The sequence below is a fragment of the Ziziphus jujuba genome, chromosome 2 (genome assembly GCF_031755915.1).
Source record: "Ziziphus jujuba cultivar Dongzao chromosome 2, ASM3175591v1".
NCBI lineage: Eukaryota > Viridiplantae > Streptophyta > Magnoliopsida > Rosales > Rhamnaceae > Ziziphus > Ziziphus jujuba.
The window spans coordinates 23,551,171-23,575,384 of NC_083380.1; the positions used below are offsets into that span (position 1 = coordinate 23,551,171).

The 24,214-nt window shown below is 32.2% G+C and overlaps 2 protein-coding genes across 8 annotated transcripts; one reads left to right on the forward strand and one right to left on the reverse strand.

Annotated features, from left to right (window-relative positions):
- Positions 1-3,407: 3,407 nt before the first annotated feature.
- Positions 3,408-7,642, forward strand: LOC107419056 (DNAJ protein JJJ1 homolog). 4 transcript variants are annotated; one of them, XR_007240598.2, is made up of 5 exons: positions 3,408-5,235; positions 6,381-6,439; positions 6,555-6,619; positions 7,039-7,325; positions 7,434-7,642. XR_007240598.2 is itself a non-coding variant. In XM_025073334.3 (4 exons), exons 1-3 carry the CDS (start codon positions 3,556-3,558, stop codon positions 6,610-6,612), a joined length of 1,797 nt encoding a protein of 598 aa, XP_024929102.3. In that variant the 5' UTR covers positions 3,408-3,555; the 3' UTR covers positions 6,613-6,619; positions 7,434-7,642. The 4 variants fall into 4 exon arrangements, 2 of the variants coding, with proteins under 2 accessions (XP_024929102.3, XP_015883263.3); XR_003055829.3 differs by having other exon boundaries at positions 7,039-7,307; XM_025073334.3 differs by lacking the exon at positions 7,039-7,325.
- On the reverse strand, positions 7,314-12,705 carry LOC107419053 (histone deacetylase 5). Of its 4 annotated transcripts, none has more exons than XM_048472911.2 (14): positions 12,447-12,705; positions 11,938-12,142; positions 11,631-11,777; positions 11,328-11,440; positions 10,802-11,013; positions 10,407-10,471; positions 9,918-10,088; positions 9,605-9,691; positions 9,070-9,196; positions 8,866-8,987; positions 8,381-8,574; positions 8,067-8,199; positions 7,875-7,939; positions 7,314-7,719 (listed from the first exon to the last, which is right to left on the reverse strand). In XM_048472911.2, the coding sequence occupies exons 1-14, from the start codon at positions 12,611-12,613 to the stop codon at positions 7,554-7,556; spliced, it is 1,974 nt and encodes a 657-aa protein (XP_048328868.2). In that variant the 5' UTR covers positions 12,614-12,705; the 3' UTR covers positions 7,314-7,553. The 4 variants fall into 4 exon arrangements, with proteins under 4 accessions (XP_048328868.2, XP_048328869.2, XP_060670819.1 ...); XM_048472912.2 differs by having other exon boundaries at positions 7,577-7,719; positions 7,904-7,939; XM_060814836.1 differs by having other exon boundaries at positions 7,579-7,719; positions 7,875-7,958.
- Positions 12,706-24,214: the final 11,509 nt, after the last annotated feature.

Sequence of the window (24,214 nt, forward strand, 5' to 3'; positions counted from 1 at the left end):
CCTAAGCAAATACCCCTCAAAGATGTAAAATTTATTAAAACCATGTTTTGAACAGGTCCTAAATATTTCTCTATAGTCACTCTCATGCTCATAAAGTTCTTTTAATTGTTCAAATCCAAGCAATCTAGCATCTAAGGTACAAAAGAGTACATACTTTTGGGATAATGCATCGGCGACCACATTTTCCTTACCTTTTTTGTAACGAATAACATAAGGAAATGTTTCAATGAACTCAATCCACTTAGCCTGCCTTCGGTTAAGCTTCCCTTGGCTTTTAATGTGCTTCAAAGATTTATGATCCATATGAATCAAAAATTGTTTTGGCATGAGGTAATGCTGCCATGTTTCCAAAGCCCTCACCAAAGCGTACATCTCTTTGTCATAAGTTGGATAGTTTAGTGCAACTCCATTTAATTTCTCACTAAAATAGGCTATAGGTCTTCCTTCTTGCATTAAGACAGCTCCAATACCTACACCCGAAGCATCACATTCAATTTCAAAATTTTTGTCAAAGTTAGATAAAACTAGTAAAGGTGCATTAGACAATTTTTCTTTCAACAAATTAAAAGATTTATCTTGTGCTTTCCCCCATTTAAAGCCAATATTCTTCTTCACAAATTCCATCAAAGGCACTGCGATGGTGCTAAAATTCTTGATAAATCGTTGGTAGAAACTAGCCAAACCATGAAAGCTCCTCACTTGGGTAATGGAGGTATGTTTCGGCCACTCTTGGATTGATCAACTTTTATACCTGCAGCCTTTACTACAAATCCTGGGAAAACCAACTCATCTTTACAAAAATTACACTTTTTCATGTTAGCAAACAACCTTTCCTTCCTAACAATATTTAAAACTTGCCTAAGATGTTCTACATGCTTATCTAAATGCCTACTATATACAAGAATATCATCAAAATAAACAATAACAAATTTTCCAATGAATGGTCGTATAACATGATTCATTAACCACATGAAGGTACTAGGTGCATTAGTCAAACCAAAAGGCATTACTAACCACTGATCCAATCCATACTTAGTTTTAAATACGGTTTTCTATTCATCACCCTTTTTCATTCTAATTTGATGATACCCACTCCTAAGATCAATTTTAGTAAAAATGCATGCACCATGTAATTCATCTAACATGTCATCTAACCTAGGAATTGGGTGCCTATATTTAATGGAAATATTATTTATAGCCCTACAATCTACATGCATACGCCATGAGCCATCTTTCTTAGGTACTAACAAAACAGGGACAGCAAATGGACTCATACTTTCATGAATGCAACCTTTATCAAGCAACTCACTTACCTGCCTTTGTAGCTCCTTTGTCTACTCGAGATTACTTTATATGCAAGCCTATTTTGGTATGACAGCCCCTGGAACAAAGTCAATTTGGTGCTCAATCCATTTAATAGGTGGTAATCCATTCGGGATTTCATCCGAAAAGACATCACCAAATTCCTGCAAAAGAAAAGAAATAGAACTTGGCAATTCAAGTTTTTCGGGATTAGCTTGATCATTCAAATATACATCTTTATAAATCATAACTAGCAACGGTTTATTACTTAAGATGGATTTATTTACATCCTCAAAACTAAGATAAACATTTATATTTTTCTTTTCTTTTCTTTCAACGGTTTATTACTTAAGATGGATTTATTTACATCCTCAAAACTAAGATAAACATTTATATTTTTCTTTTCTTTTCTTTCTTTTTCTCTCCCTCTCACGGATTCCACCTTACTACCTTCACTCTCGGCTGTTGCAGGTTTTTCTTCCATCTCGGTTTTCTCTCCCTTCCTCACCAAACTTTCGGTTTTCTCATGGTTTTTCCACTCTATTTGAGTCTTAGAATGCTTACCTTGAACAGCAAACTCAGACTTACCTTCTTGGATGGATGGTGAAGCCGTAGGTGCCATACTAGCTTTCTCCTTGAGTTTTTCAGTCTTAAAATGCTCTGATTTAGAATTTGGACACAATAGTGACCATATTATATGTATGTATGTGTGTAGTTATGACCTATAGTACGATAGGCTATAGTTGTAGACCATAATTACGTATTTATATGCTGTTGTGGTTTTATCTATATATTGAGGTATTATTCGATATGGCTTATGTTCGTTTATCCCCATTTTTAAATGAGGGTCCACTAGATATCCTGTAGAGATTATCTAGTAGCTCTTTACCAGGCCAGATCACCTAGGAGATCGTGGAAGGGTTCTTAAGGCGGATCCTGTCATCATTTCAAGTGCAATAAACAACTTTCCAGCAGAAAATATCACATTTAACAAGAAACTCAAGTTAAAAAATCCAATAGTAACTTTAGTAACATTTTCAAGAACAAAAGTGGGATTTAACAGAGTGATATTGAAAAAGGATTGGGAACTAAAGTGTGAAGGTACAAAGAAGGCCAAAAATCCAAGAAACAAAGTGTGTAAAAACAAGAAAATCCTCAAACCAAGAGAATCACATTTCAAGCTCAAAGAAAAATGTCACAACCTTCACTCCAAACAAAGGGACAAAAGCTTATATAAACAAGATAAGCAAAGAATCATGGTTTTCAACACTTGGAAAATAAAAAAAGACCACGGAAATGAAGAATGAAATAAAGTTTCCAAGCAAGAACATCAAGATATTCATAGAGGTGTAAATATGAAGAAGAAAAAGAGCCAAAACAAGTAAATATTCAATTCAAACAAACGGCACCAATGTTGATACTCAAATTTTGTTATCGTCATCTCCATGATCATATGCTCTCAAGCTCCTGCATTTGTCCCTCAAAACACAAACATGCATTGCTAGAAGGGTGCAGGTGGGGACATTGGCATTCACCCTCCAACACTTAGTTGCCATCCTTATAAACTCGCTCTCTCTCTCTCAATTATGGCAACAATGAAACAGTGGTTTCTAGTCCAAATATGGAAAAAAAAAAAAAAAAAAAAAAAAAAGAAGTTGCTTTAGGGTTTTGAGAGAGAGAGAGAGAGAGGGGGGAAAGATTAGAAAGAGTTGGCCAGGGAAAACGAGGCATACCTTTATTGGAATCTATTATTAATATATGTGGTGAACGGAGGGTGCTGATCATACAGTTCATAACTCTAGTGCATAAGTCCCATCTATTAGGCTTTCCCATCAATCGTGGATTTTACCTTGTACATGGGTTTTTGGGTGCCCATCAAGCATTAAAAAATGAACCGAACCTTGCCCATTAAATGTAAAAAATTATATATAACAAAACCTAAAAACTTATGTAGAGTGACTTTCTCTTTAGAAATTTTCTTTTTCCTCGAATGACAATTCTTTACCATCCTTAAAATTATAATATAATTTCCTATTATGATACAACCAAAAATATAAAATGCATATTTTATCAAAATATATAAATATAAGCATAACAATGTCTAAACGAAATTTTGGGGTATTAACAAAAAAAAAAAAAAAAAAAAAAAAAAACGAAATTTTGGGGTCAATTTCAGTACTTCTTCGGGCCATATTCTGCTACCTAATTATACGAATCCCCATACACAGCCTCCGTGGGGAGCTTCCCAAAATAATGGCGTCGGAGAGGCGGTGCCACTACGAGGTGCTGGGTCTCCAACGAGACTGCACAACCGACGAAATCCGCTCGGCTTACAAGAAGCTGGCTCTCCAGCGCCACCCAGACAAGCTCGTCAAGTCGGGCTTGTCCCAGGCCGAAGCCACGGCTCAGTTCCAAGAGCTATCCCAAGCCTATGAGATCCTCTCCGATCCCAAAGAGCGCGCGTGGTACGACTCGCACCGCTCGCAGATCCTCTTCGCCGATGTCAACTCGGCCAACTCGGTCCCCGACTCGGTCATCCCCAACCTCTTCTCTTTCTTCTCCAACACCGTCTTTTCCGGGTACTCGGACTCGGGTCGCGGTTTCTACAGGGTCTATTCGGATGTATTCAACAAGATATACGCCACGGAGGTCAGCTTCGCCGATAGGCTAGGGTTAGGTTCGGGCTCTGTTCGTGAAGCTCCGGCTATGGGGAATTTGGAGAGCCCGTACGCTCAGGTGACGGCGTTTTACGGTTACTGGTTAGGGTTTACGACCGTGATGGATTTTTGCTGGGTGGACCAGTACGACGCCATGGCCGGCCCGAACCGGAAATCGAGAAGAGTAATGGAGGAAGAGAACAAGAAGCTTAGAAAGAAAGCGAGGAGAGAGTACAACGAGACGGTTCGTGGGTTGGCTGAGTTCGTGAAGAAGAGGGACAAAAGGGTAATTGATATGACTGTGAAGAAGAATTTGGAGATGGAGAAGAAGAGGGAAGAAGAGAGGGAGAGGAAGAGGAGGTTGGAGAAGGAGAGATTGGAGAGAGTTATGGCTTATGAGGAGCCTGAATGGGCTAAGCTAGCTGAGGAGGAAGATGAGGCTGATAATGGGTTTGATGAAGTTGAGGAGGAGAAGAAGAATGTAGGGAAGGAATTGTATTGTGTGGTGTGTGGGAAGAAGTTTAAGAGTGATAAGCAATGGAAGAATCACGAGCAGTCGAAGAAGCACCGCGAAAAGGTGGCAGAGTTTAGGGAGTCAATTGGGAATGATGAAGAATTTGAAGATGTTGAGGATGGAGAAGATGAAGGAAGAGCTGGGATGGATGATGGGGTTGAGTTGGTTGATGATTTAAGGGACCAAATTCGTTATGGTATACAGATTGGGGAGGAGGAAGAGATTGAAGGGAGTGATGAGAATGGGTTTCATGATGTTGATGATGGAAATGAGATGGAAAAGGTCGGTGAAGCAACTGGTTCCAATATTGAAGAAGGAGAGGATAATGATGATGATGACGAAATGGGTGTTCTCGAAGCAATGATTTCTGGACGAAGGAATAGGAAAAATGGGAATGGGCCAAATGAACACTCCTCGATCAATGCGCATATTGAGAATGATAGTGATGAGGATTACAATATCCGGAAAAGCTCGAGAAGAAAGGGTGGTACAAGGAAAGATAAGAATAAGAAAAATGGTGGAGATAATCAAAAGGATGACATGAATGGAATTAGTATTGATCATAATAAGGAGTTGAATGAAGATGATGATATTTCATTCATAGGAGAGACTTCTCATTTTGTTGGAGAAAATGAAAATAATGGTAAGGAGGATGATTCTTTTGCAAAAAATAAGATTTCAAAGCAACCTGTTGACAAAAAGGGGACTACAAAGAAAGACACTAACACAAAATCAAAGAACTCCAAAGGAAAGAAAGCAAAGGTGATTCTACCTTCACAAAAAAGCTTCTTTTTTCCGTTTCTGTTTCCTATTTCAAATTCACTCTTGCTTAAAATTAGTCTTATGGCTTTTTGAGTGTTGTCCTTGGAGAGCTGCAGCTCTCATTTTAATCCAAATCTAAATGTTATATTGGAGTGTGTGTGTGTGTGTGTGTGTGTGTGGGTGTGTGTGTGTGTGTAAGTGCTATACCTACTAAGTCATTGTTTACAATTGGTCTACTGGTGCTTTCAAAAAGCTAGCATGGTAACTGGCAAGTACGAGAAATGGAAATATGTAAGATTTTATAGAGATAGCGTGCATACATCTGCTTTAGAAAGAGTTGGGTGGGGCTTTTTTGTTAATCTCCTGTAGGACGTGCAAGTTTTGCACATAAATCTCTTATCTTTTTGAGAAGTTATGAAAGCGGAAAATGCATATGGGTATATTTATATAATTTACCATTTTTCTTATATTATGCCTTCTAACTGCTCGGTTGGGTTTAATGGGGGCAATAGTTATACACCCTTAATTTTTTTCTTTTTTGGTCAGGGATCTATATTCTAACTAAAGGAGAGGGGTTAGAATATATTATGCACCCTTAATGCAATTAGACGTTCTAACACAGTTACGAGCTGTGATTACTCACTATTTGGTTATTTCAAGTAGCTTCCAACAACAGATGCGTAGAGTCATGTTATTATCTCAAAGATAATTTTTCAATCTACGAGAAAATTACTGAGACAAATTTTGAAAAATATTCAAGCTGTGAGGGAACTTGAAAAGAAGAACAAATTATTGCATTTAATTTTTTGGATTGAGCATGAGGCACTACAACACCAGTCAGTCTATTGCTTAGAGATTTTACTACTTAATTGTTAAACTTCAGAAGCCTGAAAGCATGGTTTATCCAAATTTAGGTCTCACTGGACATTCAACTTTTCCTTTGGATTAAATTTGATTACATCTCACTGCTGTCAAGCATGCTTTATCCAAGTTTAGGTCTCACTGGACATCCAACTTTTCCTCTAGATTAAATTTGATTACATCTCACTATTCTCACTAACTTTTCCTACTTGAGTGAATTTAACTAACTTCCCTGTTGTTTACTCTTGCATTATTCTAATTTGTGGTGATGCATTCAAATTCAGGCATCATCGAAACATTTGAGCAATACATGCGAGGCATGTGGAGAAGAGTTTGAGTCAAGGTAATTAATTCATGTCTTGAATGTTTACTTGCTACATTTTTTTTTTTTTTTCGTATTTCTTTATTATATTTCTTGCCAATGTCTACCATTTATTTGTTTGGTTTTCTTATGGTAGGAATAAATTACATCAGCATTTGAGTAACACTGGACATGCTACATTGAAGTATCGATGAGAAGAAAGTAAGCCAAACGTTGGTATTGCCAAGAAACTTACTTTTACCGGCAGTTATTATGTATTCTAAGATGGTGGTTGGTGTCAACCGGTCATAAAATCATTCTTTCATTTTCTTACTCCTAAGTTAACACACTAGAAGCCAAGGTGTGAAACATGCCCTTGTTTTCTTGTTTTTGGTATGGGAAAGGTCAGTAGTATATATGCATATGAAGAGAAGCAGGTTTCTGGTTTGAATTCATTCAAGTTTGTCCCCACCAAAATAGAACAAAAAGTTCATTCATTTTGTTGTAACAAAAATTTTGGAATATTGAGTGCATAATATTTATAAACTACGTTCTTTCCAATATTTGAGTTTGCCTCACATTTCCATTAAAATCTTATGGTTGGGTTTGAATAATTTTCTTTCCATTGTTAAAAAAAGCAGAGGTTCAAGCTTTCTGGATGATGTATTGAAAGGCTTGGTGTAAGACCATCAATTTAAACATGAGTAGAAGATCAGACACAGAATTCACAAGGACTGTCAAACAAGCTGCATTACCGAACTTGTTGACCATAACTCACAAGGACTGTCAGAAAAGCTGTATTACCGAACTTGTTGACTATAACTGAAACGGCATGTTTAACTGATTACCGTTTTGAATTAGTTGTAAATAAGGTACAAAGGGCGTGGAACTTAGAAGGGCTTAGGAAAGAGTAAGATTTCATAGTAAAGTACGATTTCATTCAATACTAGAGTACATATTTAACAGTATGATTTCATTCAACACTAGTTTACATTACAAAGTCATTACGGCACAAAATGATTCATCTCATCTACAGGCCCTTCGTTGTTCCCATAAAGTTCTGCTGTGAAAGCCAAGAATGATTTGCGTCCTTCAGTACCAAAGTAGTATTGCAGTGGAGGATATACAAACAAATATACATGGATGAAAATTTCAATCACAATGGTTTAGTTGCAGCTTCTTGAATATAGGCGATTGCCTCCTCTTCAGAAAGCTGTTTTCCTTCTACCAGACCTCTAAGTAAGATATTTGTGTAACTTTTGCCTGGGGGACACAAGGGAATCTTTCCAGATCTGAAGCCCTCAACTTCCGAAAGTCTACACCTGCATTTTAGAAAATTTAGATAACAGAAACATATTAGCTTGTGTTATGTACTGGTAAACTGATTTAGTTTTAGAAACAAAAAAGATAAGTGTTCAATTATTAACTAGTTTTACGTTTTGACAAATAAAGGGGAAAAAGTTGTGTGACTGCTTACGTTAAAGTCAATATAGGGAGATCACCAACCTTTCCCAGGTAGGTAACATTACGGTACCAGCCCTTCTGCAAGAAAATCAAGCAGCTTCCAAAAAGTAAGCGCAAGGAAATTGAGATTAATGATATTAAAGAAGATATATATGCTTTTTGTGCCATCCTAGAGCACAGATTGAGCATCACAAACATAAGATACCTCCATGTTAATCTCCTGCGACTTGGACGTTCCAGTCATGATCGAGTTCAAAGCAGTCAAATCAAACAAAGGAGAACTGAGGGTGACACTGGGATCATTTTCTTGCAGCAAAACATCATTGAACTGCTCAAGCCTGATAGAAGAGCAGATGTTTAATGAAACAAATCAATTGAATATCAGGTTGAATAGAAGAAAACCTAGAAATGCAACCTAATGCAACCTAGATATGCTATTTTTGTAATATGATTTGTTCCAAGAAATTGAGATTCCATAATTAAGATAGATCAGAACCAAAGAGAGCCTTAATAACTTACGTAATTCTGTACAGGCACATGTAAGTTTTTTCATGGATGTTGACTTCAGGATTAATAAAAGCGACCCCTCCAGGACCCCATGAACGAGAAAAGTTTCGACCAAAGAACATGCGGTATGGTAATATCTTCCAGAGTGTCCCCTTCGGTGGAGATTTATCCATGCAGCCAGGTAATGGTCTTTGCAAGCCTTCCACCTAAAAGTTATTTTGAACGTATCAACAAGGTGGGAAAAATTATTGGAGGTAAAGGAGGCTGCCTCATAATACTCTAAACTAAAATCATGAGATTGCAGTTCATAGGATAGGCTAAATAGCCAAGCAGAAAACTAAGGAAAACACTTCAAAGGAAGCTGATCTTCATCATCTGATTTCAATTTATACATAACCAGCACCAAGTGACTAACTGCAGACTGAAATGATAGAAGCTTGTGAAATGCTTTAAACCTATTTCAGAGAAATGCTTAAATTCTTGAAATTTTGTTTTACCTGCCCACCTTGAATATAGCACATGAATCTTGGTCTCCACATATTTGATCCAAAACTGCTATACCATATGTGAATCTTTGAAAGCTCTGATCTCCAGGTCATGGAATTGCTTGCCATTTTATCTGCAAATAGTTCAGAGGGTCATCACATGAAAACAAGGAAACAATTTTTTAACAGTATTCATTCTTACTTTACCCTACATACCTTCACCAACTTTTAACTTTGAGAGGGGCTCTATAACACCACGAAGAACATCTTCAAGATTTTCAGATACAGCATCTGGACCTTTGTTTTCCTCCACATCGGAATCAGAACTTGAGGACAGATAATACTAGGATAGCAATAGAGAAGTTTCAAATAATTAATAATTGATATAACTGAAGGAATGCTGTTATCCAAAATAAAACTATACGTCAAAATCGGAACTTGAGGATATAAACTAGTGTTAATTTCATTTCAAGGGATGCAGTTTTGTGCTTTACATATTATATGGTAAACAGAAATTTTCATACTATTATTTAAATGGTGTTACCTTTTTTCCTAGGATACAAACTTAAAGGTTCAACATAGTTTCAACGCAATTTATTCCTTACAAGAAATCTCCAATTAGTACATAAGACAAAGACATTCATATATCTCTGACTAGGCATGCACTAACTACTTGATTTGCAATTAGTATATAAGACAAAAAAAATGATTTTCCATCTAATTAAACAAACAACGAAACAAAAGAAGCTACCGGAACTGTAGGTGCTGTTTGACTGATCAACTTCTTTGGTAGTTCATCTACAAGAACAGGCCAGAAAGGACTCAATTCCTGGCGAACCTGCAAGTATATGTACTTTAGAAGATAGAGGCAGAGAAGCAGCCGAAAAGCTATCATATATACTTCTTCGCCCTAAAATCCAAGCCCCCTTCTTAAGGAAAATTATTATTATTATTATTATTATTTTTTTTTTTTTTTTTTAAACTTTAAGTAAAGGAAAGAAAAGGATATTAAAAAAATATAATATGTATTTATATATATATATATGTAACAAGTGTTACTTTACCGCTTGTATTACTCGCCATGTTGACTCAAATGGATAGGCCTCAGAGGATCCAGGAATAGGATTGTCTTCTAGGAGAACTTTAACACAAGCAAGCATTGAATTTGCTATGGACTCGAGATTGTATCCTCCTTCTAAAGCCAATACAATCTTACCATTGGCAAAATTCAACAGCTGAAAAGACAAAAGATTTGACAGACAAAAAAGATATTGTAAAAGTTATACTAAACAATAATTAACTGGAAAAATAAAAATAAAAATAAAAAAATACAAGAACTAACTAAGGCAAAAAAAAGTATAGAAAAAGGGAGAAGTTGATAACAAGAAGCAAGGAAAGAACAAACCAGAAGATTAAATTAAGGTACATAAAAAAATTGAATCATCAATTAGATTAAATAGAAGTCTAACCTTCTTCAGAATTACTGAGTATCCAGATTAAATTAAGGAACATACAAAAATTGAATTATCGATTAGATTAAATAGAAGTCTAACCTTCTTCAGCATTACTGAGTATCCATATGGTGTAACACGACAACCTCCAAGGGGATCACCAATGGCTATAAAGCTCAAATTGCATAAATTAGTACGAAGAAACATTTCACAAAGAAAAAGCCCTTGTGCAGGTGCGAAATGCAAGTAAACCTATTCTTCTAAACAAGCATATATATATATATATATATATATACACATATGGAAACATAAACATCTTAAAATTTTCATTAAATCAATATAGATTTAAACTTCAACATGGAAGAACATAATGAAAGATCTAAGGACATAATGATAGATAAGAACATATTGAAAGATCTAGAACATGCTGAAAATCCTCATTCAATAGGAGAGACTACAGGAATAAAAAGATAAGCAACACAAAAAATACCACCAACCTGCATCAAATCCAGCAGAGATTATAATAATGTCTGGATTAAATTCCTTGGCAACAGGAATTAAAATGTGGTCCCAAACTGCAAGATAGTCTGCATCCCCACACAGACCATTCTCCCATGGAACATTTATATTATATCCTGCACCCGGTCCTTTTCCAACCTTAGTATAGTAACCATCTTCAGTAGCAGGATAAAAGCTCCCAAACTCATGCCTACCAAAAAATAAGAAAGCTCACATTTCACCATGACATTAATCCAGTGATATTATGTGGGACAAATACAATTAAGGTTAAAGCATGATTAAAGAGATAAATGAATAGGATACAAGTTATTATTACATCACTTGCACGGACCTTTATAAGCATAAAACTACTTTATAGCATTTTTACATAGTTTGAGTGAATAATAGATACATGTCTAAACAACGCCTTCTCATGGAACTTACAGATGAAGTTTTTGTGGATGTAATAGGCACTATAAGCAGAAGAAAAAGATTATCAACTCAATTTACAAGTGTACAATATACCTATGAACAGAGAAGAATAAAACAAGAGGATCTTCCCAAAACATCTTTTGTGTAGCATTTCCATGGTGAACATCCCAATCAACAATTAAAACCCGGTTAATGCCCAATTCTGGCTGTCAAGTACAACACGTGAGCAGGTTATCAGAAGGTGACCATAAACCAAAGTGACTTACCATAGAAAAGATAGCTTACAGAGACAAAGAAAGAAAGATTGAATATTAAAATTGGACACTCTTATTCCATAAATATGAACTTGAAAGTGTATGAATTTTAGATATAAGTGCGTCAGAAAAAGGCTCTAACTTTTTCATTAAACAGGTAACTGGTTGCAACAGCCACATTGTTGAATAGACAAAATCCCATTGCTTCATCTCGTTCAGCATGATGTCCTGGAGGCCTAACAATAGCGACACCAGAATTTAATTCACCTTTAGCAACCTTTTCGGTTACCTATTTAACAAAACAACCATAGTTAGGCCCAAAAACTTGAAACATGATACATATTACAACATGCAACAGACACAATAACAAGCAGGTATAATTCTTTAAGTACTCCAAGTCCAAAACACTCAAGATTCTAACTGTTAAAAAAACCCCTATAGAATCTTACCTCTATTACAGAACCTGCTGCAAGATATGCAGCTTCAGATGATCCTTCATTGAAATATATGGAATTGTACATAGACGCAATCCTGGCTCTGGCTTTTTCGGAATACTGATTGGAGCTTATATCCTTAATCAAGTTCACATGATTTACGGAATGAACTGCCAAAATACTTTTATCTTCAGCTTCTTTGGCATCAAACAGGACACACCTGAGAAACGAAAAATCCACCAAAACCCATTTGAAAACCCAACTGAAAAATTCAAATGCAACCAAACAAATACCCACAAAAATTGAAAATTCTAAAACAAAATAAACCACATCAATACTTTCCCGAAAGGCCTATTTGGAAATAGGAAAAGCTTAAAAATTTAGTTTTTACTTTTGGGTTTTTCTTATAATTTTCGTTCTTCCGTACCTCCAACTTTCTCGAAACCCAAACAACACATCAAAGATGCAAATAGTTAAAACACCCAAAAAAAAAAAAAAAAAGTAGAAAGCGGTAAAAGAAGCACCTATGATGTATGCCAGCGGATTGGAGCTTGTTCCAAATTGCTCGTATACGATTAGGGTTTTCAGGATGGGGCTCACCGTCGGGGGTGTGGTGTTTACACATCCTCTCGTCGTACAACAAACCCACTAGCCTCCGCTGACTGCTAGCCTCCCCATCCGAAACCTCCATTGTCACTCCTCCCAAGCTCTCTCTCTCTCTCTCTCTCTCTCTCTCTCTCTACTGATTTTTCCTCACAAATTCCACACTGACGAAATCAGATTCCACACTCTATTTTATATATATATATATATATATAAAATTTTAAATTAAATTTTATATTAAAAAAATGTTTTCCCTCTTTCAATTTTGAATAGTGCTCGTCGTCGAAATCTGTGAATCTTTCTACAAATGACGTGTCGATCTGGTACTGGATAGGAACAAAATAAAATTTTAATTTTTTAAGTTTTCTGCCGCATCGGCAGTGAAAAAGCCTCGCGATTGGTGATTGTGGAAGCCAATTAACTTTTCTTTTCTTTTAACATGGACACGTGGCCGATTCTCGGCGGGCATTTTACCCACCTACCCCTTTTTTCGTCTAATTGGGGACGAAACTTTAAAGAATATGGACAAAACTTTTTTTTTTTTGTTTTTTGAAAATTTTTTGGTTCTAAGATCCATGCTATTAGTTATATAAAATAATGTTTCTATCAAAAAAAAAGTTATATAAAATAATGTTTCTTTAGAATACAAAAAAGTTATATAAATATATACGCACTTTTATTATTATTATTATTATTTTAACAAAGCAGATCATGGTTAACTGCTTTCTCCATAAAAATATGTGTAATAACTGCTATCTGAACATTTCAAAGAATATAGACAAATTTTTTTTTTTTTTTTTTGGGTGTAAGATCGATGCTGTTAGTTATATAAATTAATGTTCTTTAGAAATCAAAATGTTATACATCACTTTTTTTTTTTTTTTTTAATTAGCAAAGCAGATGATGGTCAACTCTTATCTCCAAAAAAATATATGTGCAATAACTGCTATCTGAATATTTGCAAACCGTGGGGCTCCAATGAGTTTGGCCAACAAGGGTTCAAGATTTGTGGGTCTTGGTCTGGCTTCTGAAGTGTAGCCGGATGTTAAGTTCGTGTTACGTTTCTCTCTCCTTAGCGTGTGCTGGTGTTGGCGCTTTCTTCTTTTCAGTTCTCTTTGCTAGTTTCCTTGCTGTGGAGGAGCTTTCCAAGCAGGCACTGGTTTCCCGAAGCTAGAACTAACGGCGAATGAATCGAGGACGAAAAATATTTCGAACCTTACTCGAAGAATTTTACCAAAAACTCGCTCTAGATGACTATTAAAAGTGTTTGGTTCACTAAAAATGTTGTGTGTTGAGCATTTGGGACCAAATGTGTTTTTTGTTCTCCTTCAAATCGATTCAGGATCGTAATTGAGTTTGGAGTAAGCGCCCCTGGTCGGTAAACATAGAACATCTTCTTTTGAGGGAATGGAGCCCTCACCTTGCTATTAGAGACTTGGGTTTCAGCTTCTCTTCATTTTGGATCCAAATCCATGGCCTCCCTCAAAGATAGTGCCACTAGAATTGGGGGTTTTATTCGAGGTGCTCGATAGTGAGTCTTTCTCACACACTGATTTCGTTGGCCTTAAATTCTAGTGTCTCCGGGTGGAAGTTAATATCAGAAAGCCTTTCGGTTTCTTTCACAAAATTGGGAAGGGTAAATTCTAGATGCAATTCAAATATGAGACTTAGGATACGTTTAGTTAATGGAATATAGGGTGGAAATGGATAATAATTTTTAAAATTTTGATATTTATTTGTTTGTTAGATTTAAGAATGGGTAAAATCCAATTCAATCCGTTCAAATCAACCAATTTAATACATTTTTAGCTGTTGAGATTGGATTTTTATATCAATTAGATTGAATTGAGTTCAAAGTATCATAAATTGTTTGGATTGGATTGATTATTGGATTAGAAATATAAATTCAATCAAACCCAAATCATATATTATATAATTTAAAAATTATATATTTTCTTTTTTTTTTTCATTTTTATATATTAATTTTTAATATATATTTTTGTTAACCTATCTCCAATTCCCAAATAAAATTGAAACCCTAAATATTTACATGCCTTGCCATGGCACCACCACCATAACCTACCAAGCTTTGATTCAACCATCACATACACAGCCATCAAATTAAAAACTCATGGCATCACCAGCTATCAGTTGCTTGCTGTTCATTCTTATCTTCAAGACTCACGGAAGCTTCAAAACTCACAATATCTGTTTCTCTACTTCAGGATGCACGGCAACTTCAAAACTCATGGCATTGCTCATTCTCTGCTTCAAAACCCAGTACCAGTTGCTACTTGTTTGCTGCTTCAAAACTCATGGGTCACGGCATCTGCTGCTACAACAAAGTATTTTTATTTTATTTTATTTTATTTTAACATTGATGAGTATTGCTAGATATTATAAATTGCAATCTTATATTTTATTCTATGTTGTATTTCTCTTATTATATTTTATGTTTGGATAACTATAATTTATTATTTATATTTTATATTTGGAAAACTTTTAATTTGTATTATATATTTATAGAGTAGTAAGTTTCCAACCGATTAACCACATCGATCATAAATGGTTTGTTTGGTTTGGTTTGGATTTAATACTTTAATGGTTTAGATTGAATTTCATATTAGGTAAACCGAAAAGTATGGATTGGATTGTATTTTGGTCCAAAACCGAACAAACCGAATCCATGCCGGCCCCTAGTTAGATTTTTAAAATTTAAATTATCTATTTCTATAGAATTTTAATTTTTTAAAGTAAAAAATTACTATTATTTTTTAAAAAATTCAGAATTTATATTTTCTAAAATAAAAGAGTACAAAACAGGCTATTTTACATTTTTTTTCATGCTTTGATAATTTTTTCCCTTTGTATTATTTTTTTGTCTTTTTTTGCGCCATTTTTTTTTTCTCTTTTTGCTCCAAAATTTCATTCCTATAATACTATACCTAGAACACAATTTGCTCTAAAACTATCACTTTCGTATTCCTTTCTCAAAGTTGAAGAAGTTCTTCCTGGCAAATCTTCAAAGGTAATATTTTCTTCTGATCTCATTAATTTTTTTTTTCTTCTTCTATTTTTTCTTTTTTCTATTGCAAGATGTTAACAACATGTGAATACTTGCGACTTGCATAGTTTACATTATAAAATATTTGATTTTTATTTTAAATTGTCAATCTCTTTCCCTATACCATCTATTCATAGCCTTTTGTGATCAAAGAACCAAAAATTAAGGTATCTAATGTATAGAAAAATTGGGGAAAAAAAAAAGGAAAAAAGAAAAAGAAGAAGAAGAAGAAGAAGATGATGATGATGATGATGATGAGAAGATAATTATCTGCTAATAAGAAACTTTTAGCAATATGACATGTTTTGGTGGGTTTTTAGTTTGTCACCACTATATAAATCTTATATATCCTAATGCATGTATATTTGGTTCTTTGATTTGGAATCGCATAGTTTTCATTTACGAAATTTTTTTATGCTAATATTAACAACTTAGAAAATATTCATTTTTAATTTTATTTTAAGGAGGGAGGAGGAGATATGTTAGGTATTTTGTTTTTTATTTGTGTGTGCAGTAAGGAAAGGAAATGTATATTGATACGGTCAATCGAGTCCCATGTATCAAGGATACTGAAAATTGCTTGAACACTATAAAATTATTACGATAAAATTTAGTTTTATATTTAATATTCTTGCAGCTGATTAAATGGCCCGATTGAGTTTGACTGTGAGGAAATTGATGAGAAAAAAAAAAGTTGGTTTCGGTATTGATGGTGTGGTTGGAAATGTTACAGACAGTCTCCATTTTTTTTTTTTTAATCAATTGTTCTGTTTTATGGTTAAACATTATAGTGAAAAAAAAATCTTTGAGAATAACATACGTAATGATTTTTATTCAAGGAGAAGAAATATTAATAGATTAATATATGAATGTAATATAACTTGCACTAATCAACTTAGGATGAATAGACCTGCATTTATAAAATTGTGTGGCATGCTTCAAATAGTATGAAGCTTAAAAGCCACAAAACACATGTTAGTAGATGAACAAGTTGTAATGTTTTTACATATTTTATCATGTCATGTAAAAAATCGAGTCATAAAATACCAATTTAGACATTCAAATGAAATAATTAGTAGACATTTCAACATTGTTTTGAATGCTATAGTACAACTACAAGTAGGGTTACTTAAGAAATCAGGGTCGGTTCTTAAGAATTCAATAGATGAAAGGTTAAAATTGTTTAAGGTAATTTTTCATATTTTATTACATATTATATAGAGAGAGTTATAACTAGAGACACTATTTATTTATTTTATTTTATTCAATTTTAGAATTGCTTATGGGCATTAGATGAAACATATATTCGATTAACGGTGCATTTAGAAGATCAACCTGAGACACCATAACAGAAAAGGAGAGACAGCTATAAATATGTTAGGAGTTTACTCACAGGACATGCAATTCATATATGTATTGCCTAGTTGGGAAGGCTTTGCAATAGATGGTAGAGTTCTTCGAGATGCAATGGGTAGAAAAAATAGATTAAAATTTCCACATGGTAATGTACTTTTAATTATTTGTATCCCAAAAATATAAAGTTTTATTATTATAATATTGTATATCATGTTCAATTAATGAAACCTTAGTTAGAAAAAAAATGCTAAAGTGTATAATAAAGACAAAAATATAATTTATTTTTCAAAAAAAAGACAAATATATAATATTATATTTGTAAAATAATAAGTGTGTTTCCATATATAATGTATTTTAAATATTTTTACATACACAAATGTGATTATATGGAAAATAGTAAAGATTTCGCCATATTTTGACACAAAAAAATTACATAAGTAATATAATTTTATTTTATTAGTGAAAAAATTAAAATATCATTTTCAGAATATAATTGTTAAACATGGCAAAGTAGAATTATATTCAAAAAAAAAATTATTTGATTTGATTTTATTTTATTTACCAAATAAATCAAATACATTTAGCTTTTCATTAATACAGAGTAATTAATTACTTGAAGGGATTAAAAAAATAAAAAAGAGATAGTTAGAATAAAAAAATTAAAAAATGATATATGATCTATATATTAATATTTTTGTTAATATGTTATATTTATTTTATTATAAAATAAAAAGATGTTATATACGGTAACTAATAATTAGAATCTATATACTAATACATATACATATACGGTTATGTAATAAATAAAATTTCAATATCAAAATATATAGATTTCAATAATAAAATTAATATCTTTATTTAATCTTCATAAAATATATATGTAACCATAAATAAATTATCTTATTAAGTAAAAAAATTTTGATTGGGCAAATAATAATAATAATAAATATAATTATATTATATTATCAGTATTTAATATAGAAAAATTAATTATCACAATGAATAAAAAAATACATTTGAATTTAAATTTAAATTTTATAGATGAAATTTTTTGATTAGTTCTGCATTTTTCCGCCGAAAGGTTTCCGAGATAACTGTTTTCGCATTTCCACCTAATTTCCATGAGCCACTCCCATCTTCTTCTTTCCATTCACTATATGAGGATGATAATAGTAATTAAAATAATCAATAATTAGAATATGATGATGAAAATAGTAATAGTGTTTGATAAGTGCATGATAAATATTATCATTGTTTTATAAGAAAAAATGAAACGCAATGACTAGAATACCTTTATTTTTAACAAATAAAAATTTGTTAAAAATGTTACATAAATGTTTGATTTATTAGTAATAATATATAACCAATTGTTATTATATTATTTAAAATATTATTATAATGAGATTTAGAATATAAAATACATTTTTCTAAATAATTAATTTGGTCTACCAAATGTTTATTTTTGGCTTTGGCTGTGGGTTTCAGTAAATAGAGAAGTGAAAAAAAAAAAAAACTTAATTCTATATAATTCTATACTAAATATAGTGCAATAGATCTATGTATTTTTATTCATTGAAGCAAAATGTAGTTAAAAAAAAAAAAGTTGCAAATGATGAAAAGAAACAGTGAAAAATAAAATCTCGTTCTTATACAATAAAACAAGAGAAGGAATTTTCTCTTTATTGGGATTGTTGATTAACACAAAGATATAAAAAGAATTGGTACTTTTTGTTTTTGTATACATGGTCTATTATTTGGTTTTTTGTATATATTTTGATAATTGTTAAAGGTAAATTAATTATTTCATACCCTTTTGTATTCTTATTCTAAGGTCAAATTAGTAATTGCATTGGTCAAAATAGTAAAATTTATTTTGCATTAAAGATTGATTATCGATGTATCATCTAAAAAAAAAGCAAGAATGAATAGAATACAGATCAGATATCAAAAGTACCAAATAGCACATTGTACATATGATGGTTAGTTTATTTTTCATTATTTATTTATTGATCCAATCTTTATATACTTGGAAGCTATTGTTAAATATATATATATATATATATATATATATATATTTATTTATTTATTATCTATTTTATAATTTTCTATTTAGACTATTATTTTGTATTTAAATGTTCATTATTATAATTATTATTAGAATTTACTCTGTAACATAAATACTTAGTGAAAAAGTGAGTATAATTTAGTAAAAAAATAGAATAAATGCATGGGACGTGGCTTTAGGTTTATAATATATTCCAAAATTTTTACAAATATATTTTATATTAAAGCCATAAATTTTATTCATCCGTAAATATAAACAGAAAACCCACTTTAATCACTAAAGTTTGTAACAATTTTTGGGTTATCAGTTCGAGAATTATTGGAGGCATGTAGTAGTCATTCGTGTTTAATGGTAGTTTTGTTATACTCCTAATTTCCCATATGTTTGTCTTAAATGAAGGACAAATATTAATGGCATATGGTGATGATATACACAAAAAATTCAGATAAGATAATTTTTACATGTATCTTATTTGGTAAATAAACAAGACAATAATCTATTATTGTGCCACATAAAATTAAAAACTAGAATTTCGACCTAATTTGTTATTTACCAAATGTGCGAGTGGCTAATATTATGATTTGTTTTTTATCTATTTCTAATTTTCTGTTTAGGCTATCATTTTTTATTTTAATTATAATAAATAATTCTTATTAGAATTTATTATGTAACATAAATGATTAGTCAAAAATGAGAATACAATTTAGTAGAAAAATAGAAGAAATGCCTAGAATGTGGTTTTAGGTTTATAGTATATTCAAAAATTTTATGGTAATATTTTTATAAAGAGGAAAAATAAATTTGTAAATTTTTTTTTTTTAAAAGGAAGCCTATGTTATACAAATACAAAAAGAATATACATGTTGTATACAATGATTTGCAATTTCTCTTTGTAACATGCTCATAATAAATATATTTGGACAATATATAGAAAATATACCATCTCAAACAAAAGCATTAGATGGTTCCATTTCACCAAACACAAAGGCTATTTGTCAAAGTCAAGATTTGTTAAGCAATTCACAAAGTTGCTCAAAAACCACATTGAGTGATGTCACATATGTATGATTATCTATTTATTTAATTAAATTACATTTTATAAAATTTTATACATCAATTTACATTCTAGAAGTTTCAAAAGATAAAAATTTACTAATAGAAAAGTTCAATTTTGCAAAGAGAAGTAAGAGATTGCAGATTTGTCAATAATACCAACTTTTCTCAAGGGAGTTTTGGGTATGATAGATGCAACAAAGCATATACACCATTAAATGTACTATCTTCTGAGATGTACATAATAAATAATGGATCTATTGTTGAAGGTTTTAATGCAATTTCGAATACTTCTTCAGATAAACATACTTCTGAAGGTTTTTCAGAAAACACAAACAACTTAAATAATGGTACGGTGCTTTATTAAAAACAATTGAAGTTATTTAAATTAATACTGTTAATTTAAGTATTAATTTACCTTTTTAGTTAAATCCATAATTGTTGTTTCAGAAATGGTCATGGATGCAGATTTACCAGAACATAATATTCAATTGAATATTATTAGTGTATTCTAACTTTTTAAAGTACGCTAGTTAACTATTTTAATTTTTTTTAAATTTAAAACTATATGATTTTTTATTTAGTTTCATTAGTTTGCTATGTTGTAAATAATAAAAATCCGATCAATTCTAATCTCACAAGAAGTAATGATTGTGAATATGATGGTATGGTGATTGTTATACAGAATTCCAATTGTCATAAGCAAACATGTTATAATAATTTGATTATTTATTAATTGTTTTACCTTTTTTAGGGGATGAAGCGGAGTGCGGTGACTTTTCAAATAGAGGTATATTTTTTGGATTTAATTGTTTTTATTCCAAAATTGCTTATATTGCTTATATGTGAATTTTAATAGTATTCACCCTTTATGAATTTCATCAAACTATTGGAATATCAGAGATCCTTGCAATAAACGTGATTTTTTGGTGCATTATTTTGGTTTGATGAAAGGGTCGGAAAAAACTACAATTCACCAAAACCATAATTCTCTTTGTGTTGTATGCAAGGGAAAGTGAGCTTCCAATGATGCAAGACCCTCCCAAGTTCTTAAGTATCTACTTTATAGTGCAAACAACAAAAGCAATCATTCTCTTGAAAATGTTAGGTCATACAACAACATGTTTTCTTTTACATCCATGGGAGGAAAGATCGATTCAAATGTAAATCATGGAAGAGGGCCTCCCGTATTTAGGTTACATGGTCAAAATTACCACAAGATTGGAAGTTTATTGCCACCAGAAGGTTCACTGCCAAAGTTGGCTTAATTGTATAATGAATGTTTCTGAGATTTTTATTTTACATACTAGTATATTTAACTACTTATGCTAACAATGATTGTATTTTTTATATATGTATTAGCCAAAATTTGGACGTCAACAAGTTGCACATTGAGATTGTTCATGACTTAAAGATGATGCTTGATGAGCATAATGTAAGTTAAGTTATTTAGAATGGTAAGGGATACAATTCACGAACATGACTCCTCAAATTTGAAGCTCAAACTCATTGAAAGGAGAGAAGGAAACAGAAGAATATACAATTTACCAACTACAACAGAACTTGTAGTTTTGGTAGATGGTGACTTTGAAACATTTCCGACTGATAGAGACATTATAGTTGAAACTCAAATTGGAGAGTTAAAATGGATCAATGAATTAAACACTTCATATCTCGGACTTCAATACCCTTTGCTTTTTCCATATGGCTAAGATGGATATCGAGAGGATGTTCTACTAAAGTAGTTAGACACAAAATTGTTTGCTAGAAGGAAAAGGTTAAGCATGAGAGAATTCTTTGCCTATAGATTGCAAGAAAGAGAGAATGAGTCCCCGAATATTTTATTCTCAAAAAGGTTGTTCCAGCAGTTTTTAATTGATGCATATACAATGGTTGAATCATCGCATCTATCATATATATGTACCCATAAAAAAGAATTGAGGTATGAGTTGTATAAAGGTTGGGCAGAAGCAATTTTAACAGGAGAAACATATGATTCTTCGAAAGGAAAATGTGTTATATTGCCTTCTTCTTTTACAGGTGGGGCATAACACATGATCCAAAATTACCAAGATGCAATGGCAATATGTAAATGGGCTGGATACCCTAAGCTTTTTATCACACTACATGTAATCCAAAATGGCCAGAGATTATTCGTTTTGTAGAAAGTAGAGGTTTAAAACCTAAAGACGGGCCAAATATATTTTGTAGAATATTCAAAGTCAAGCTAGATCAGTTGGTGAAAGATCTAAGATAAAACAAGATATTTGGAAAAGTCAAAGCAGGTAATTTTTTTTTTATTTGATGAATATTTTTTATAAATTGCATCCTTTAAATAATATTATTTAACTGACATAAATATAATCTTAATACAATATATATATATATATATATATGTATATAATTGATGATATATGTTGAATATCATAATTTTAATATAAAAATACATTGTTGTAATAATATAATTGTTGAGTTCCAAAAACATGGATTACTACATGCACATATACTGCTCTTTTTTTTTATTTTATATCAAAACGATAAATATCCAATAGGTGAAGATATTGACAAGATCATTTCAGCTAAAATTCCCGATGAAGCAAATGATCCAGAATACTATGCTACAGTTAAAAACTTGATGATGCATGGGCCATGCGGCGGCTCAAGAAAAAATTCTGCATGTGTGTTGGATGGAAGATCTACAAAATATTTTTCCAAAAGGTATGTAGATTGCACCACAGTTGATAAAGATGGGTATCCAATTTATAGAAAGAGAGACAAAGGAAGGACAAGTGAAAAGAATGGGATTGCCTTGGATAATAGATATGTAGTTTCGCACAACCGTTACTTACTTTTGAAGTATGGTGCTCATATGAATGTTGAGTGGTGCAACCAGTCAAGATCTATTAAGTATCTTTTTAAATATGTTAGTAAAGGATATGATCATGTCACTAATGATAGTAATGTGCATGGTCACAAGGATAAAATAAATATGTACTATGATTGTAGGTATATTTCACCATGTGAGGAAGCTTAGAGAATTTTTGGTTTTGATATTCATTATAGAGACTCTCCAATTGAGCGATTGAATTTCCATCTTCTCAATAAGCAGAACATAGTATTTCTAAATACTGATTCAATTGATCCTATCATGAATCAAAATACTATGAGCAATTCGATGTTTTTAGCTTGAATGGATGCAAATAAAATATATGTTGAAGCGAGGGAGCTGACTTATGTAGAGTTTCCTACTATATTTGTATGGAAGAGTTCAGAAAGGGAGTGGCACCCAAGGAAGCGTGGATTAGCCTCTGGGATGCGGTGACATGTACTATTTAAGAATACTTCTTAACATAGTTTGGGGACCAAGAACTTTTGAAAAAATAATGAATATATATGGCATTCAATATAATTCTTTGAGAGAAGCTTACTATGCACTTGGTTTGTTAGATGATGATAAAGAATATATTGATGGTATAGCTAAAACAAGCCATTCGGGATCTGCATACCATATGAGAAATCTATTTGCAACTTTGTTGTTGTCAGATTCATTAATGAGGCCTGAATTTGTTTGGGAACAAAGTTGGCAGCATCTATCAGATGATATACTTTACAGGAAACGCAGCATGCTGCATCATCAAGGTTTTATATATTCCTTAATGTTTTTTTTTTTGTTTTTACATAATAATAATGAAGAGATAAAAAAATTATACTCTTCTAGAGATTGAGAAGATCTTACAGAGCAGTGGAAAAAGTCTTCGTGGCTTTCCAATGGTGACTTTCCAATGATGCCTTTCCTTGGCACCGTCCATGTTCCTAGCCACTAAAATAGGCTTATACAGGATGAGCTGCATCATGATAGAATTGTTTTGGCTGAACACCATAATAAGTTTGTATAGATCTCACAATTGAACAAAAAAATGTTTATGAAACAATAATGGGTGCTGTTGAATGTGTCAAACCCAATATATTCTTTTTGTATGTATATGGATGTACCGAAAAACTTTTATCTGAAAAACTCTATCAGCAGCATTTAGGTAGAAGGGAAAAATTATGTTGACTGTAGCATCGAGTGGTGTAGTATCTCTTCTTCTGGAGGGAGGTAAGACAACACATTCAAGGTTTGCTATACCTCTTGCTCCAAATGAATATTC

Excerpts from the sequence above, each read along its gene's own strand:
- LOC107419056 (XM_025073334.3), top strand. The coding sequence starts at position 3,556 with ATGGCGTCGGAGAGGCGGTGCCACTACGAGGTGCTGGGTCTCCAACGA. Across the intron at positions 5,236-6,380 it reads CCAAAGGAAAGAAAGCAAAG|GCATCATCGAAACATTTGAG; the intron begins GTGATTCTACCT and ends ATTCAAATTCAG. Across the intron at positions 6,440-6,554 it reads GGAGAAGAGTTTGAGTCAAG|GAATAAATTACATCAGCATT; the intron begins GTAATTAATTCA and ends TTCTTATGGTAG.
- LOC107419053 (XM_048472911.2), bottom strand. The coding sequence starts at position 12,613 with ATGGAGGTTTCGGATGGGGAGGCTAGCAGTCAGCGGAGGCTAGTGGGT. Across the intron at positions 7,940-8,066 it reads CGCAGGAGATTAACATGGAG|AAGGGCTGGTACCGTAATGT; the intron begins GTATCTTATGTT and ends ATTTTCTTGCAG. Across the intron at positions 7,720-7,874 it reads CTCCCTATATTGACTTTAAC|GTGTAGACTTTCGGAAGTTG; the intron begins GTAAGCAGTCAC and ends TCTAAAATGCAG.